The sequence below is a fragment of the Pseudophryne corroboree genome, chromosome 3 (genome assembly GCF_028390025.1).
Source record: "Pseudophryne corroboree isolate aPseCor3 chromosome 3, aPseCor3.hap2, whole genome shotgun sequence".
Lineage (NCBI taxonomy): Eukaryota > Metazoa > Chordata > Amphibia > Anura > Myobatrachidae > Pseudophryne > Pseudophryne corroboree.
This window is the reverse complement of record NC_086446.1, coordinates 357870197-357888727: the sequence shown is the minus strand read 5'-3', so window position 1 is coordinate 357888727 and position 18531 is coordinate 357870197. Positions and strand designations below refer to the sequence as shown.

General features: G+C 42.9%; 1 protein-coding gene across 3 annotated transcripts in view; it reads left to right on the top strand.

The window, feature by feature from the left end:
• Positions 1-18531, top strand: part of LOC135055576 (keratin, type I cytoskeletal 47 kDa-like) — a 38899-nt gene that overhangs the window by 11740 nt on the left and 8628 nt on the right. The window contains exons 1-5 of one of the 3 annotated variants that reach the window (XM_063959807.1): positions 3914-4519; positions 6178-6260; positions 6356-6512; positions 8816-8977; positions 11082-11207. In XM_063959807.1, the coding sequence (XP_063815877.1) occupies positions 3932-4519; positions 6178-6260; positions 6356-6512; positions 8816-8977; positions 11082-11207 (1116 nt within the window). In that variant the 5' untranslated portion in view covers positions 3914-3931. Of the gene's footprint in view, positions 1-3913; positions 4520-6177; positions 6261-6355; positions 6513-8815; positions 8978-11081; positions 11208-18531 lie in introns of those variants that run through there. The other 2 variants (XM_063959806.1, XM_063959808.1) reach the window with 2 other exon arrangements.

Below are 18531 nucleotides of genomic sequence, written 5' to 3'. Positions count from 1 at the left end.
TTCTGTTTCATCCTCTGCTTATAATTTTGCTCCTGCAAAGGCTTTTATTTAAGGCCCTGGAGAAATGCAGGATACTCTAGAAAACAACATTTGCTTATTAGCACTAATGGGCACTAATGATGGGAGTTTGAACTCAAATTTTTATTTGCTTATCAGCACTAACGGGCTTATTAACTCTTAAAATATTTGAGACGGGGGTTACCTAAAGACTCACTCATTTGTCCAGCTGAGAGATCTCTCTATATTGGAACATACTGAAGTGCCTTTGCAATAAGCTTATAAATAGATGTTTGTGTAAGGAGATTGCCAATGGGGATCTATGTAATCAGCCTACTGATGAGCCTACAGGTGGCATCTTAGCAGTAAGCCTGCAAGCAGCCTCTAAATCAGCCAAGTAATGTGAATCTGTTAATCTACAGCACATGCCAGTAGTCTCCTTAGAGATTTGTACAATGAGTCTCCCAAAGGGGCTCATTTATTAATTATCAGATATTTGATCATATAAATATAGTTTATCACCGCTATTCATAAGCAATAGGAAATGAAGTAACTTCCAGATGTATTATTGATGAGATCCAGAGACAGGGCCTCATATAGGATCCTTTCCCTGCGATGTGTAAAAAGTAAAGTGATTGCATTAGCAGGGGAATCACACAGGGACATCTCTGATATCTGCTGTGGTCTCCTGTAGATACATTGAGGTGATACTTATGTGTTAATGGGTTGTTTGGGTGGTATTCTGGAAATATTAATTGATAATAGGCCCCAATCACATGACCCAATGTGCCCAATAAGGAGCAGCTATTATTACTATGGGACTACATTACCCATAACGCCCTATGTTTGAAGCTAGATATTGTTAGACCGTTATGAACACTCGGCCACCATACTATGGCTCCTTTATAACAACACACCTCTCCAACACTTATTAAAACAGCATTACCTTGCCAGAGAGATATAATTACATAATGAGACTATTAGTCCCTATGCAGAAACTTCGCTGAATCTTATTTGTCCATAGACATGTCATTCTTTTGAGATGAGACTTTCCATTGGTCCTTTTGCGTGTCAGTCACATTAACAAATATCTGAGCACCAGTGAATGGATAGAACACCTTGTCACACCTGATCCAACCAATCACTAACCATTTTCCCCTTTATGGCGGGATTTAATACACTTCCTGCCCATCTGTCAATTAGCCTCTCAGGTATAAAAGAGGCCAATGAGCAGACGGTGAACAAGCCATTTCCTCAGCGAAACGCGCGTCCAAGTTGGAGGTTCTGGATCCTTATTTTATTGTTGATCATTTTTGCCTGTTTTGCATAGTATGCTACTTCAATAATTCATGCTGCCTTAAATATCACGATCACACATACTCTGTATTCTCTTTTAGGCTGTATTAAATTTAATCTATAGGCCACTCCATTTCTGGGGGACTCTCATTGAACTTGGCAACAGGACACTCCCCCTGCACTGGTTTTTCCACCGGGGGGGAAGGGGGGGGGGTGAACTGTTTGCATGTACAAAAGCAGATCCCCTGTCTTTATCTATCCTATCACTCATCCCTGACTGGACTATCTGTAATCTCACCCATTCGTTCACTGTTCACAGGAACACACAAGTGGGCAGCAGATGCAGACGTAAGGCCAAATGAGTCTCTTTCGGATCTACCCATCCAGATAGCAGCTATATCCAGAATAGGTATTACACCTTGATTAAATCTTTATTTAAAGACTTATATCAGGCATCTACAACAACAATCACTTATATGTGATATAATATACTTTGTGAATCCCCACTAGGTTGCCGGCTATTTATAATCAGCAACCCAGACTTGTCAAAAGTGTATGTTTTGGATACCATAAATACTGAAGCACAAATTATAGGGAAATCATAAATGTTCAGGTATCCAAAACCAAAATACTTTTCCAAATTTTAATATATTTATTATCACCCACAGTGATATATAGATTTTTTTTACAATATATGTATACTAATATATTTATTTTAGTACTCAAAGGGTGATAGTTGGCGCACAAAACCTTCCTCTAAATGTTCATACAGTTTGTAATAACTTTTACTTTGTCCTGAGCACTTCCCCTATGTTTTCCGGGGTGGCTGCCTAATCTCCAGACGATCCGCTGTTCAGACAGATCTTAATGAATTCTAAAAAACAAAAATGAGAAAGGCACCTCCTAGTGCAGTATAGACAGTATAATTAACCTCCACCAAAGAGCACCCTAAGATAGGAGGAATACCGTATTAAGTGGTCTTATAACCACCTTGGGGCAGGACCTCTCCCAAAACTTCCTGACTCGGCAGCAACTGAGGCCATAGAAACCTGAGTGACCGTTGCATCCAGGAATTTACTGTCAAATGCTGGGAGAATCTGGATCTTTAAACACGCTGCTTATAGGTGGTTATAAGACCACTTAATACGGTACATGTCCTATCTTAGGGTGCTCTTTGGTGGAGGTTAATTATACTGTCTATACTGCACTAGGAGGCGCCTTTCTCATTTTTTTAAATATATTTATTTATTTACTTACTTTATCTTTTTCATCTTTGCACATGCTCAATAAAATACAGCTATGAAAAAAGAGTGACTGACACTCATTATTGGAAGTCACCTACAATACTGGCTGTTACACACCATACTATTTGTAGTATTTTTTTCAATTAATAATGCATAGCAAAAAAAAAAAATTTAGTGTCCCAAAGGGTGACCCATCTTGGGACTGGAGAAATTTCTCTATGTGGTCACATATATGATGTAACACTCAGATAATGTAATAGATATTTTGTAAACTTACGCCCCTCCGTATATATGTGGTTGTAGTGTCTGCTGATACTTTGGAAATTGTACTGAATTTTTTAATACATACCAATAAAATTATTACGGTTTAGATATAAAAATATCTTTATTTTTCTTTTAAGCGTGCCCCAACAAAAAGAGTTTTTTTTTCTTCTTTGTTGCCCATCACAAATATATAACTCTAGGGTGAACGACCAACAAAATGATGTTAACCTATTAATGGATACACTATTTCCATGGTAGTCCTGATCATTTATCTTGTGATGTTGATTTAAATTTCTGGGTAAGTGCGGAACCCCACCTTTCCTAACCTTTTAAACCTGTCAAATTTAAGCACTGTCTACCTTTTACCTGATGACCTTTGAACTCTGTCGACCTTTTGCATTTCGGCCATCTTTTTACTGTAGAGCTATCAACCGGATTCTGTATACCTTATTCACTTTCTGTATTACTTATACTTTAAAACTTATATATGTCTACTCACCTTTTTATTAATATGTTTAAGTTTAATAATATTTTTTGTCATCAACATAAGCTGTTCAGACACTTTTCCACTTAAAGTCATGCATCAATCATCAGGCAAATGTGCTACAGCAGCTCCAGCTCTTAATGCAGATATAATGTACCGCACAAATCACATACTATTGCTTGTGACCTGCCTGATTTCCATGCCATCCTTTAACAAATCCCTATATGTCTTCAGGCACAGTTTAACCTTAAGACTGAATAAGATGAACTGCAAACTAGAAAGCAATAGGTAGGTATCTGATAATCTGGCAACGATTTTGTTGCTTCAAGCACAAATGTTAAACTATAATACATGATGAATTTGTTTAGGCAGGTTTAGATAGGCTTCAGCAGCTTAATTACAATATAATTTCACTCCACCCATCCTTTCATTTTGATTTAATAAATGTAGCCTTGAGCTAAAATATTTGTGCAGATAGGAACATATTGAAACTGAATAAATTATTGAACTGGGCACCAGATTGCAGATCTTAGATGATACACCCACCAAAGTTTTATATAAAAGGGCAAGATATCTAACGGAGGTGGTATCTGCTTGATACTATAGTCACAGGTCACTCTGCAAGTTCCTCCTCTGTTCCATCAACATGTCAACTAGTTTTAGAAAATCTATGTCCACCTATCAAAGTGGTGGAAGTACAACGGGAGGAGGTTATGGCTTTAATGATGGGTTTGGAGGTGGTGAATTTAGTGATGGCTTTGCAGCAAGAGGTGGTGGAGGGTATGGAGGAGGTTTTGGTGGGGGAGCTGGTGGGGGTTATGGAGGAGGATTTGGTGGGGGAGCTGGTGGAGGGCATGTAGGAGGATTTGGTGGGGGATTTGGTGGAGGGCATGTAGGAGGATTTGGTGGGGGAGCTGGTGGAGGTTTTGGTGGGGGAGCTGGTGGAGGTTTTGGTGGAGGTGCTGGAGGGGGATTTGGTGGAGGTGCTGGTGGAGGATTTGGTGTAGGAGGTGCTCATGAAGGCATACTTGCAACCAATGAAAAACAAACCATGCAAAACCTCAATGACCGCTTGGCTTCTTACCTGGACAAGGTCAAGGATTTAGAAGAGGCTAATACTGACCTTGAGCGTAAAATTCGAGAGTGGTATGATAAAAGAACTTCAGGGTCCTCTACTAGTAAAGGAGTTGACTATAGCAAATATTACACAATAATTGAGGATCTCAGAAATAAGGTAAGAAATGTATTTTAAAGCCCATTTTTCTATGATTATTAGACACATATGCAACAAGATGCAGGAAAGGGCTAATTCATTATGTAATTCAATTAAATAAATATTTTCCTTTTAATTAATTTGGGTACTGCATATGTTCAGTTACTATCTAAGACAGAAATAAGAAAGTTCATAGGGCCTAATTCAGACCTCATCACAGCAGCAAATTTCTTAGCTAATGGACAAAACCATGTGCACTGCAGGGGGAAGGGGGGGATATAACATTTGCAGAGAGAGCTAGATTTGGGTGGGTTATATTGTTCCTGTGCAGGGTAAATACTGGTTGCTTTATTTTTACACTGTAATTTAGATTTCAGTTTGAACACACCTCACCCAAATCTAATTCTCTCTGCACGTTACATCAGCCCCAACCTGCAGGCACATGGTTTTGCCCATTAGCTGACAAATTTGCTGCTGCGATCAGGTTGAATTAGGCCCATAGTTATTATAGTTATTTATGATTTCTAAATGATCCTATGAAAGTTTTAGATGATCTGCAAAATATATAAATTAAAAGACAGCAAAATTTGACAATGAGATTCATTATGATGGAAATGCTCTATTCTCCATTTTTGTCTTAAGATCCATAGCAAACATTAGGGTAGATGTATGAAGCAGTGAAAAGAGTGGAAAAGTGAGCAAGTGGAGAAGTTGCCCATGGCAACCAATCAGCTTTGAAATAACATTTATCAAGTGCATTCTATAAAATTAAACATAGCAGCTGATCCATTGCCATGGGCAACTTCTCAAATGGCTAACTTCTCCACACTTTCCCTGCTTCATACATCTCCCCCATGGGTCCTTAAGGTCATAGACCCTCATCCTTTACCACTGCAAGCCACTATACTGTAGTTTGCTTCCCAGGAGTACTGCATAAAGCATTCCTTTTTATTTAAACTGTATCAGACTGTATAATGTAAACTAAGGAAGGGCCTTGCTGCCTAACACTGTTTAACAGCCTTAAAAGACAGTATGATGTACTGTAACCCAATGAAAGACAGTTAACGAGAAATTTGTCTTCATTGTCTAATCTGCATTAGTTTGAATAAAATAAGTTTATGATCGCTTTCTATGACTTAAAGCAGTAACAGCATCATTGTGACTCATGATTTTGAAATAAGGGGGGTAATTCAGAGTTGATCGCAGCAGCAAATTTGTTAGCAGTTGGGTAAAACCATGTGCACTGCAGGGGGCCAGATATAACATGTTCAGAGAGAGTTAGATTTGGGTGGGTTATTTTATTTCTGTGCAGGATAAATACTGGCTGCTTTATTTTTACACTGCAATTCAGATTTCAGATTGAACACACCCCACCCAAATCTATCTCTCTCTGCACATGTTATATCAGCCCCCCCCCCCCTGCAGTGCACATGGTTTTGCCCAACTGCTAACAAATTTCTGCTGCGATCAACTCTGAATTACCACCAAGGTTCTATGTGCTTCAATTATATATTTTTATCAAAAAGAAAATGCAATTGATTAAAAATGTAACACTGCATGTAAAACAGAACAATATAATAAGATATTTATGTTTCCGCTACTGATTAAAACAAGCACAAATAGTTTTGGTTTTCTTAAATGGAAAAAAAACTGGTTTGTTTTTTTCATTATTATTTTAGATCCTTGCTGCCACTATTGACAATGCCAGGGCCATTTTACAGATTGACAATGCCAGGTTGGCAGCTGATGATTTCAGACTGAAGTAAGTTATACATACTGGCATATGTTGGTATTGGTGTTTGTGGTGCACTTTATTCTAAGGTGGAGAGAGGTGAAATGATAATGACGTTTCTACAGGTATGAGAATGAATTGGCTCTCCGCCAGAGCGTGGAAGCTGATATTAATGGTCTGCGTAGAGTCCTGGATGAGCTGACCCTGGCTAGGTCTGACCTGGAATTGCAGATTGAGAGCCTGACAGAAGAACTGATGCATCTCAAGAAGAATCACCAGGAGGTAAGAGCCAGCTACCACCTCTGTCATAATGTACTTGTGAATGTCATTATGGCAATATAGATACTGTACTCGAAAGAGTTTTGCATGTGAGTTATAATTGGCACAGTGATCATCGTCCGAACTCGGACATTTATTTAAAGCGGCAATTATGTACAAGACAAAACCATGCCTTGTATATAATTGGCGCTTTAAAAAAAAGTCCGGGAAACCTTCATGTCCAACCAACTTGGACTTTATTACATCCGGCCCATTGTGTTTTTGTGCCTGTTGGGGCTGAAATATTCTGAGGTATTTGCCTGGAATGAGGGTTAAGGTTTTATTCAGTTTCATGATAATTCCTTGAAGCATGGCTAACATATTGCTAAGGCTAAATCTAACCTTCACAGTATGTGTACTTACTTGCAATAGACAGTACAGATATACTATTCATTTAGCCCTCAGAAAATGAAAAAAAGTTAATACACATAGTTTCGGTATGTTGAAAAAAAAAAAAAAAAATGAAATAAAAAACTCCTTATTTGAGGCTTTTACAGTACTTTTTGGTTTCTGAATCACCCCTGTGTCACTGTTTATTTCCCAATTCTTTAAATGTTCAGAAATCCTTATACATTGAATGGTCTGCAGTCCTAGGAACTTTAATTAAATTAATTCTAACAACTCAGTTACGTGCTGCATCGAACAACTCAGGTGACTAGATACCTTGGAGTTAATGCAACGCTCTTTTATGTGTGAACAGATACCCCAGAACATAAAAGAAGTAAATATTGTAAGCTTTCAGAGTATAGGATTATCTTTTAGATAAATCTTAAAATTGAGTTCAAGCAGCTGAAATCCAAGTTTCAAAGAGTATGATAGCTAATATTTCCCCTCTAGCAATTGAGCAGCTAGAGGAGACCTGTCTATTCTTCAAAGATCTATTAGGAATTCTTTAAAACTGTGATCCTTACTGCTATGTAATTTACATTCTCTACTCTGTGGTTGACAATTTATGATGTTGTGCTACTTACTTGTATTTGGAGTATTCCACAGAACTGTAAATGAAGGATTATTCAACCTTTTTTTCTGTTAATATGTTTTTCGTATTTAGTTTTGCTTTCCCTAGTATTTACATATATACTACAGATCCTGGAGAGCTTCACAAGTGCTTTAGGAGAGTTGAGAAAGTGGAGATATCAAATACATTGTCTATAAGGCCCAGTAGTGACTAAGTGGATGACTAGACAGGTCTTAGCTGGCTAATAAAATAGCTGGTGCATGAGATCTCTCCTACACCCTGTGGTTTTCTTAGAGCACTTGCAAAGATCTCCAGTATAAGAAAATACAAGAAACAGCTGCCATGAACAAACAATGGATGTAAGAAAAGGGAACATACCCCAAGCACCCTCATTTCCACACAACAGCCCCAATTTTATCAGTGGGCAGAGCCTAATTATAAGTGTATAGACAACACAACATATGGGTGTGTGGTTGGCTCATAGTCATGGTCTGGATAGATCAGGTCATTACCTAAAGCAGATATGGACATGTATCATGATTTTTTCAATCTAAAACTTAATTGGTATACCAGGTAGGAAACCCACTGATTTATCAGCCTGGGGTAGAACCATCAAGGCTTGGAGAGGTTGCCCAAAGCAAGTTAGCTTTTTGATCATGATTGTTCAAGTGCACATTATTTAGTACATAATCAGCACTAGTTTACTAAAAATAAGTGTTAATCTCAAAAGTATAGTTAAAAACTTTGGAGTCTAACTCTTACCAGAGGGTTGGAGGTGAAAATTTAAACCGGCACTTACTGTACTGTACATTAAGTGTAATGCACATCAACCCACCAGCAAGCTGCTGATTTTACACAAAGCCCTAGACCTTATTATGTTAATATAGATGATTGATAGTTTTGAATCACAGGAATCTTCACCTTTCAGATACTACAAATAATAATAATCTCATTGTTTTTCTGCCTGGTAAAACATGTTATGAAGCAATCAAAATAAAATTAGTCTGATTTAATAATATTCAGGAAGGATGGAGGAAACAAATGCAGTATTACTAGCATCAGATATTACATTGCTGATGGTAAATACACCATCTGGCAAAGAATACTATATCATAGGAAAAGGTTTGGTCTTGAATCATTTAGGATGGAACTGACACAATAAGTTTGATATAAAATGATGTCCATCTGTTTAACAAATTTTAAAGAGGTTAGATATACTGTTGAATTTAAACAAAGGTGAAATGCATACATAGTGTTGGAAATACATGTATCTATAAAGATGCTTAATCTTGGTAATTTTTCCATGTAGGAAATGACAACTGTCCAAGGAGGAGAAGCTGGCCAATTAACCGTTGAAATGAATGCAGCTCCTGGCAAAGATCTGACCAAACTCCTGAATGACATGAGAGAGCAGTATGAGACCATTGCTGAGAAGAACAGAAAAGAGGCTGAGGAGAGGTATAATGAACAGGTAAATAGAGATAACGTGCCTGATTCTGAGTCACATGAAGAAGTGTACCCAGCAGCAGTTACCAGTCTGCAATTTCATTCAAATAAGGCTACAAACTACTTCCGTTGTGTACATCGGTACTTCTGAATGTGACACTCGCTTTCAGCGTCTGCAGACCCAATTACACTGATTGGTGCATTCTTACACCCCACCAATGGTTGCACCATAATAACTTGCACTAACCCAATGGTAGGCGCAGTGTCTCCGACTATGGCCACATATGCCTGCAACTGTGTGCCTGTGTATGCAGCCACTTTCACTGACACTCCCAATACACGCCCTCTGAATGGACCATTTGTCAGTGTATTTCTCACCACCTCCGAGTCTATAGAAACATTGGCCTTACATGCACATTCTGTGCAGCTCTGTATTAGGCCCAACCTTGGGCATTCATTCACATCATGGGAAAATGATCACATATTGTACTTTACATAAGGAACATAATATCTGGCCACCAGTGATTGCAGCTTTCTGTTAAGGAATAGCAAAGTTTATTTCACATACGGGCACTTGGGGGCAAGAATCACAAGCTGTATTTTACAGATAGGGTGACTTAGAGGGTAATTCAGACTGGATTGCTGTAGCAGCAGCGATCGCAGACTGAATCTTTTTGTGAAGTGCGCATGCACAGTGGCCGCACTGCGTGTGCACACCCCTGGCGCCCAGTGAAATGCTATCAGCATCTCTGGACTGCAATCGCCCCTGTCTCATTGACAGACAGAGGCGGTCACCGGGCAGGAGGGGGCGTGCCCACGGCATTAAAACGCCGTTGGTGGGGCGTGGTCCGGACAACGAAGGCTTGTCCAGACCGTTGGGGGGCGGGCCGCAGCAGCTGCGTGATGTAACACACAGCCGCTGCAACCAAGGATGCGGCGAGAAGCTCCATGTCAGCGCAGAGGAGCTGAGCTGGTAGGGAGCTACTTGTCAGGTACAAAAGCATTGCCGCTGCACGATGCTTTTGTACCTGTGCGACAGGGCAGAGCCAGACATGCGGGGCAGAATAGCCCTGTGCTGGGAGTCATCCCATATGTCTGTGAAAGTGATCGTAGATGTGCTAAATTTAGCACATCTACGATCAACTCTGAATTACTCCCTAATATTTGCCTCATGATCAAAGGATTCTCATATCAATCTCCCGAACAGAGGATTTTCCTCATATGTTACATCATAGCTAGAATATGTGCAGTAAGTTAGTCCGTGACAGCTTGGCGATTACTTCTTACTGACTCGTTAAGTTAATGATAAAGTACTTAACTTAATGTTAGGGGTTACCATGATCAGCTGTTTCTCTACAAAGGCAACATGTTGTCATCTTAATGGCCCAAGAAGAGATATGTGTGCTGAGCATTCTAGCGTGAGTGAGGAAGGGGGGGCGCTAACTTCACCCAGCGGTGAAGTGAGCGATGTAACTAGATTGTGCATGCATGCAGGCAAATCTAGAACTGGCGATAGCGATACGCGTGGGTCATACACACGGAGAGATCCTTGCTTAATTTCTAAGCAATTCAGTCAGATTGCTTAGAAATTACGCACAGATCTCTCCGTGTGCAGAGCCGGCCCTAGGCATAGGCAAACTAGGCAAATGCCTAGTGCATTTGGCATGCCTAGGGGCACAAGCAGCTTCTGCTGATTAAAATGATATGCGGCATGCCTATATTCTGTGTGTAACTGTGACCGTATCTGCATAGAAAATGCTACATTACTGTGTATTCCTGGAAATCACTGTAACGTAGCCTTTTGTATGCAGATACAACCACAGTCACAAACAGAATATAGGCATGCCATATATCATTTTAATCACCTGAAGATGCTTGTGCATCTATGTCATATAGCAACGCAAATAACATCATTTTCGGCAAAAAGGAACCCGACTTTTCGGCAAAAAAGGCGTTGCTAGAGAGTAAAAGCCAAAAACTTGCCAAGGGCATCATATTGGTTAGGGCCAGCTCTGTCCGTGTGTACCATCCTTTAATTTAGAAGCTTAAAGTGAAATTAGTAATTTTTGTTGCATTTTCTCTGCTGCTGTATGTGAAGTTGGATTTTCATGTGTCACTTTGTGTTTCAGAGCAAGGATCTGAAGAAGGAGATTTCAGCTGGGGTAGCTGAGGTGCACTCCACTAGTACAGCGATCACTGACCTGAAAAGAACACTACAAGGCTTGGAGATAGAGCTGCAGTCCCAGTTGGCAATGGTATGAATATGGAGCTGGAAAAGGGAACCCATAAATTAATCCAAATGCAAAGGTTCAACATAGAGTTGAAAATATTTAAAACAAATTTATAGTATATATTAGGTATAATGTACAATATATATTCAAATAGTTAATAGTACATTTGTGATTTCACAGGACAATTAATAATTGTTCATGTTCTTTTTGTAGTCATTATACAATATTGGCCGATATAAACTAGAGGCCAATAGAACTGACTCTTAGAGGGCTATTCAAATGTTTTATCATGCCCCATCACAACACATTGTCCATCACTTTAGACAGGGCGATATGGAAATGTTTGTTTCAGCGCCGGACGCCATTTGTATTTTGCGCTTGTCGCATACAAAAGCAACAGATTTAGCCACGCAAAGAGGCAAAACACGTCTAAAGTATTAGGACTGACACAAAAAATATGCAGAAAGCCAGGCTTTTCACATATTTCTGCTTGTCTCGTCAGGAGCTGAAATATCGCGCACCCGCGGTTTGCGCACCTGATCTGAGCAACAGTTGAATTGCTCTGTCAGGTGCAAGACGTCCAAAAATAAGAATTTACTCACCGGTAATTCTATTTCTCGTAGTCCGTAGTGGATGCTGGGAACTCCGTAAGGACCATGGGGAATAGCAGGCTCCGAAGGAGGCTGGGCACTCTAGAAAGATTTATGACTACCTGGTGTGCACTGGCTCCTCCCACCATGACCCTCCTCCAAGCCTCAGTTAGGACACTGTGCCCGAACGAGCTGACATAATAAGGAAGGATTTTGAATCCCGGGTAAGACTCATACCAGCCACACCAATCACACCGTACAACTCGTGATACTATATCCAGTTTGACAGTATGAAAACAACTGAGCCTCTCAACAGATGGCTCAACAATAACCCTTTAGTTAGCAATAACTATTTACAAGTATTGCAGACAATCCGCACTTGGGATGGGCGCCCAGCATCCATTACGGACTACGAGAAATAGAATTACCGGTGAGTAAATTCTTATTTTCTCTGACGTCCTAGTGGATGCTGGGAACTCCGTAAGGACCATGGGGATTATACCAAAGCTCCCAAACGGGCGGGAGAGTGCGGATGACTCTGCAGCACCGAATGAGAGAACTCCAGGTCCTCCTCAGCCAGGGTATCAAATTTGTAGAATTTTGCAAACGTGTTTGCCCCTGACCAAGTAGCTGCTCGGCAAAGTTGTAAAGCCGAGAACCCTCGGGCAGCCGCCCAAGATGAGCCCACCTTCCTTGTGGAATGGGCATTTACAGATTTTGGCTGTGGCAGGCCTGCCACAGAATGTGCAAGCTGAATTGTACTACAAATCCAGCGAGCAATAGTCTGCTTAGAAGCAGGAGCACCCAGCTTGTTGGGTGCATACAGGATAAACAGCGAGTCAGATTTTCTGACTCCAGCCGTCCTGGAAACATACATTTTCAGGGCCCTGACAACGTCTAGCAACTTGGAGTCCTCCAAATCCCTAGTAGCCGCAGGCACCACAATAGGCTGGTTCAGGTGAAACGCTGACACCACCTTAGGGAGAAACTGGGGACGAGTCCTCAATTCTGCCCTATCCATATGGAAAATCAGATAAGGGCTTTTACATGATAAAGCAGCCAATTCTGACACTCGCCTGGCTGAAGCCAAGGCCAATAACATGACCACTTTCCACGTGAGATATTTTAGATCCACGGTTTTTAGTGGCTCAAACCAATGTGATTTTAAGAAACTCAACACCACGTTGAGATCCCAAGGTGCCACAGGAGGCACAAACGGGGGCTGAATATGCAGCACTCCTTTCACAAATGTCTGAACTTCAGGTACTGAAGCTAGTTCTTTTTGAAAGAAAATCGACAGAGCCGAGATCTGTACTTTAATGGAGCCTAGTTTTAGGCCCATATCCACTCCTGCTTGCAGGAAATGCAGAAATCGACCTAGTTGAAATTCCTCTGTTGGGGCCTTTTTGGCCTCGCACCATGCAACATATTTCCGCCATATGCGGTGATAATGATTTGCCGTAACATCTTTCCTGGCTTTAATAAGCGTAGGAATGACTTCTTCCGGAATACCCTTTTCCTTCAGGATCCGGCGTTCAACCGCCATGCCGTCAAACGCAGCCGCGGTAAGTCTTGGAACAGACAGGGCCCCTGCTGTAGCAGGTCCTGTCTGAGCGGCAGAGGCCACGGGTCCTCTGAGATCATCTCTTGAAGTTCCGGGTACCACGCTCGTCTTGGCCAATCCGGAACCACGAGAATTGTGTTTACTCCTCGCTTTCTTATTATTCTCAATACCTTTGGTATGAGAGGCAGAGGAGGGAACACATAAACCGACTGGTACACCCACGGTGTCACTAGAGCGTCCACAGCTATCGCCTGAGGGTCCCTTGACCTGGCGCAATATCTTTTTAACTTTTTGTTGAGGCGGGACGCCATCATGTCCACCTGTGGTTTTTCCCAACGGTTTATCAGCATCTGGAAGACTTCTGGATGAAGTCCCCACTCTCCCGGGTGGAGGTCGTGTCTGCTGAGGAAGTCTGCTTCCCAGTTGTCCACTCCCGGAATGAACACTGCTGACAGTGCTAGTACATGATTCTCCGCCCATCGGAGAATTCTTGTGGCTTCTGCCATTGCCATCCTGCTTCTTGTGCCTCCCTGTCGATTTACATGGGCGACTGCCGTGATGTTGTCTGACTGGATCAGCACCGGCTGGTGTAGGAGCAGGGATTTTGCTTGACTTAGGGCATTGTAAATGGCCCTTAGTTCCAGAATATTTATGTGAAGGAAAGTCTCCTGACTCGACCATAGTCCTTGGAAGTTTCTTCCCCGTGTGACTGCCCCCCAGCCTCGAAGGCTGGCATCCGTGGTCACCAGGACCCAGTCCTGTATTCCGAACCTGCGGACACCCTGGTTCTTGGAGACAGGGTTATTAAGCGATGTATCTGAAGATGCGATCCGGACCATTTGTCCAATAGGTCCCACTGAAAGATTCTGGCATGGAACCTGCCGAAGGGAATTGCTTCGTAAGAAGCTACCATCTTTCCCAGGACCCGCGTGCAGTGATGCACCGATACCTGTTTTGGTTTCAGGAGGTCTCTGACTAGAGATGACAACTCCCTGGCTTTCTCCTCCAGGAGAAACACTTTTTTCTGGACTGTATCCAGAATCATACCCAGGAACAGTAGCCGTGTCGTCGGAACCAGCTGTGACTTTGGGATATTCAGAATCCAGCCGTGCTGGTGCAGCACTTCCTGAGATAGTGCTACTCCCACCAACAACTGTTCCTTGGATCTCGCCTTTATTAGGAGATCGTCCAAGTACGGGATAATTAAAACTCCCTTTTTTCGAAGGAGTATCATCATTTCCGCCATAACCTTGGTAAATACCCTCGGTGCCGTGGACAGTCCAAACGGCAGCGTCTGGAATTGGTAATGGCAATCCTGTACCACAAATCTGAGGTACTCCTGGGGAGGATGGTAAATGGGGACATGCAAGTAAGCATCCTTGATGTCCAGGGATACCATGTAATCCCCCTCGTCCAGGCTTGCAATAACCGCCCTGAGCGATTCCATCTTGAACTTGAATTTTTTTATGTATGTGTTCAAGGATTTCAAATTTAAAATGGGTCTCACCGAACCGTCCGGTTTCGGCACCACAAATAGTGTGGAATAGTAACCCCGGCCTTGTTGAAGTAGGGGTACCTTGATTATCACCTGCTGGGAATACAGCTTGTGAATTGCCGCTAGCACCGCCTCCCTGTCTGAGGGAGCAATCGGCAAGGCAGATTTTAGGAACCGGTGGGGTGGAGACGCCTCGAATTCCAGTTTGTACCCCTGAGACACTATTTGAAGGATCCAGGGATCCACCTGTGAGCGAGCCCACTGATCGCTGAAATTCTTGAGGCGGCCCCCCACCGTACCTGGCTCCGCCTGTGGAGCCCCACCGTCATGCGGCGGACTTGGAAGAAGAAGCGGGGGAGGACTTTTGCTCCTGGGAACCTGCTGTTTGTTGCAGCCTTTTTCCCCTACCTCTGCCTCTGGACAGAAAAGACCCGCCTTTTCCACGCTTGTTTTTCTGGGTCCGAAAGGACTGAACCTGATAAAACGGCGCCTTCTTAGGCTGTGAGGGGACATGGGGTAAAAATGCTGACTTCCCAGACATTGCTGTGGAAACTAGGTCCGAGAGACCATCCCCAAATAATTCCTCACCCTTATAAGGCAAAACTTCCATGTGCCTTTTAGAATCTGCATCTCCTGTCCACTGGCGAGTCCATAAGCCTCTCCTAGCAGAAATGGACAATGCACTTACTTTAGATGCCAGCCGGCAGATTTCCCTCTGTGCATCTCTCATATATAAGACTGAGTATTTGATATGGTCTATGGTTAACAGGATCGTGTCTCTGTCTAGTGTGTCAATATTTTCTGACAGTTTATCTGACCACGCGGCGGCAGCACTGCACATCCATGCTGACGCAATAGCTGGTCTAAGTATAATGCCTGAGTGTGTATATACAGACTTCAGGATCGCCTCCTGCTTTCTATCAGCAGGTTCCTTGAGGGCGGCCGTATCCGGAGACGGTAGTGCCACCTTTTTAGACAAACGTGTGAGCGCTTTATCCACCCTAGGAGGTATTTCCCAACGTGACCTATCCTCTGGCGGGAAAGGGAACGCCATTAGTACCTTCTTAGGAATTACCAATTTTTTTTATCAGGGAAGGCCCACGCTTCTTCACACACTTCATTTAATTCATCTGATGGGGGAAAAACTACAGGTAGTTTTTTCTCCCCAAACATAATACCCTTTTTAGTGGTACCTGTAGTTATATCAGAAATGTGTAACACCTCTTTCATTGCCTCAATCATGCAGTGAATGGCCTTAGTGGGCATCAGGTTAGACTCATCGTCGTCGACACTGGTGTCAGTATCAGTGTCGACATCTGGGTCTGCGGTCTGAGGTAGCGGGCGTTTCAGAGCCCCTGATGACCTTTGAGACGCCTGGACAGGCACGAGCTGAGAAGTCGGCTGTCCCACATTTGGCATGTCGTCAAATTTCTTATGTAAGGAGTCTATACGTGCACTCATTTCTTTCCATAAGCTCATCCACTCAGGTGTCTGCCCCGCAGGGGGTGACATCCCTTCTAAAGGCATCTGCTCCATCTCCACATCATTATCCTCATCAAACATGTCGACACAGCCGTATCGACACACCGCACACACACAGGGAATGCTCCAACAGAGGACAGGACCCACAAAAGCCCTTTGGGGGGACAGAGTGAGAGTATGCCAGCACACACCAGAGCGCTATATAATGCAGGGACTAACTGAGTTATGTCCCCTATAGCTGCTTTTTCTATATAATGTATACTGCGCCTAAATTTAGTGCCCCCCCTCTCTTTTTTACCCTTTTCTGTAGTGTAGACTGCAGGGGAGAGCCAGGGAGCTTCCTTCCAGCGGAGCTGTGAGGGAAAAATGGCGCCAGTGTGCTGAAGGAGATAGCTCCGCCCCTTTTCCGCGGACTATTCTCTCGCTTTTTCCTATATTCTGGCAGGGGTATTTTCCACATATATAGCCTCTGGGGCTATATATTGTGGTATATTTGCCAGCCAAGGTGTTATTATTGCTTCTCAGGGCGCCCCCCCCCCCCCCCCCCAGCGCCCTGCACCCTCAGTGACCGGAGTGTGAAGTGTGTGTGAGGAGCAATGGCGCACAGCTGCAGTGCTGTGCGCTACCTTGGTGAAGACTGATGTCTTCTGCCGCCGATTTTCCGGACCTCTTCTTGCTTCTGGCTCTGTAAGGGGGACGGCGGCGCGGCTCCGGGACCGAACACCAAGGCTGGGCCTGCGGTCGATCCCTCTGGAGCTAATGGTGTCCAGTAGCCTAAGAAGCCCAAGCTGGCTGCAAGCGGGCAGGTTCGCTTCTTCTCCCCTTAGTCCCTCGCTGCAGTGAGCCTGTTGCCAGCAGGTCTCACTGAAAATAAAAAACCTAATTTCTATACTTTCTTTCTAAAGGCTCAGGAGAGCCCCTAGTGTGCATCCAACCTCGGCCGGGCACAAAATCTAACTGAGGCTTGGAGGAGGGTCATGGTGGGAGGAGCCAGTGCACACCAGGTAGTCATAAATCTTTCTAGAGTGCCCAGCCTCCTTCGCTATTCCCCATGGTCCTTACGGAGTTCCCAGCATCCACTAGGACGTCAGAGAAATACAATTGACTACCCCCTTAAATTTATTATGAGATAGTATGAAAAAGAATGTCAATGCAACAATTCATTGATGAAGCACATCATAGCACTAAAGATTTTAAATATTTACAGTTTAGAAATCCGAACAGTGAGCATAAAGTAGCTGCTTAGAGCATGTAGAAAGATAGCAACAATGTGACTTATGTACGGTTGTACGCATTTACACCCCAACCATACAGTATGTAAGAAAAGTGGTATACAAGAAAGAGTAAATTTCTGTGACTATATTATGTGCTGTACCAGGGTCTTCAGCACCCTCGACAAGTCCCTTTCTCCGAACGCACACAGGGCCTAATTCAGATTTGATCGCAGCAGCAAATTTGTTAGCAAACGATCAAAACCATGTGCACTGCAGGGGTGGGGGAGCGTGGGGGCAGATATAACATTTGCAGGGAGAGTTAGATTTGGGTGGGTTAAATTGTTTCTGTGCAGGGTAAATCCTGGCTGCTTTATTTTTACACTGCAATTTAGATTTCAGTTTGAACACACCTCACCCAAATCTAACTCTCTCTGCACATGTTACATATGCCTCCCCCCAGCAGTGCAGCATTGTTTTACCCAATTGCTAACTTTTTTGGTTTGCTAACAACTCCGAATAACCCCTACAATGGGCCTAATTCAGACCTGTTCGCTCTCTAGGTTTTTTTTTTGCAGTCCTGCGTTCGCCTCCCATAGGGGAGTGTATTTTCGCTTTGCAGGTGTGCGAATGCATGTGTAACAGAGCTGTACAAACAGATCTTGTGCAGTCTCTGAGTAGCCCAGGCAGAGCTGGATTAAGGCTATGGGGGGCCCGGGGCACTTCAAACAGCATGGTCCCTAACAAGGAAGCAGGTGAATTATAATATATATATATATATATATATATAGCAGATTGAATCGGTACTCACCCTTACTGCAGGTATATCTGTTCCGGTGCCATCAGGTGGAATTTGTGGTGAAAACATCAAACAAGTAGCGGCACTTGGAAATGTAGTAAAAAAATCAACAGTGTGTTTGATACATCACCTTGACAAAGGGTCCGCTGGGTCCCGAAACGTTGTATTGATTGAAGTGATGTATTAAACACACTGTTGATTTTTTGA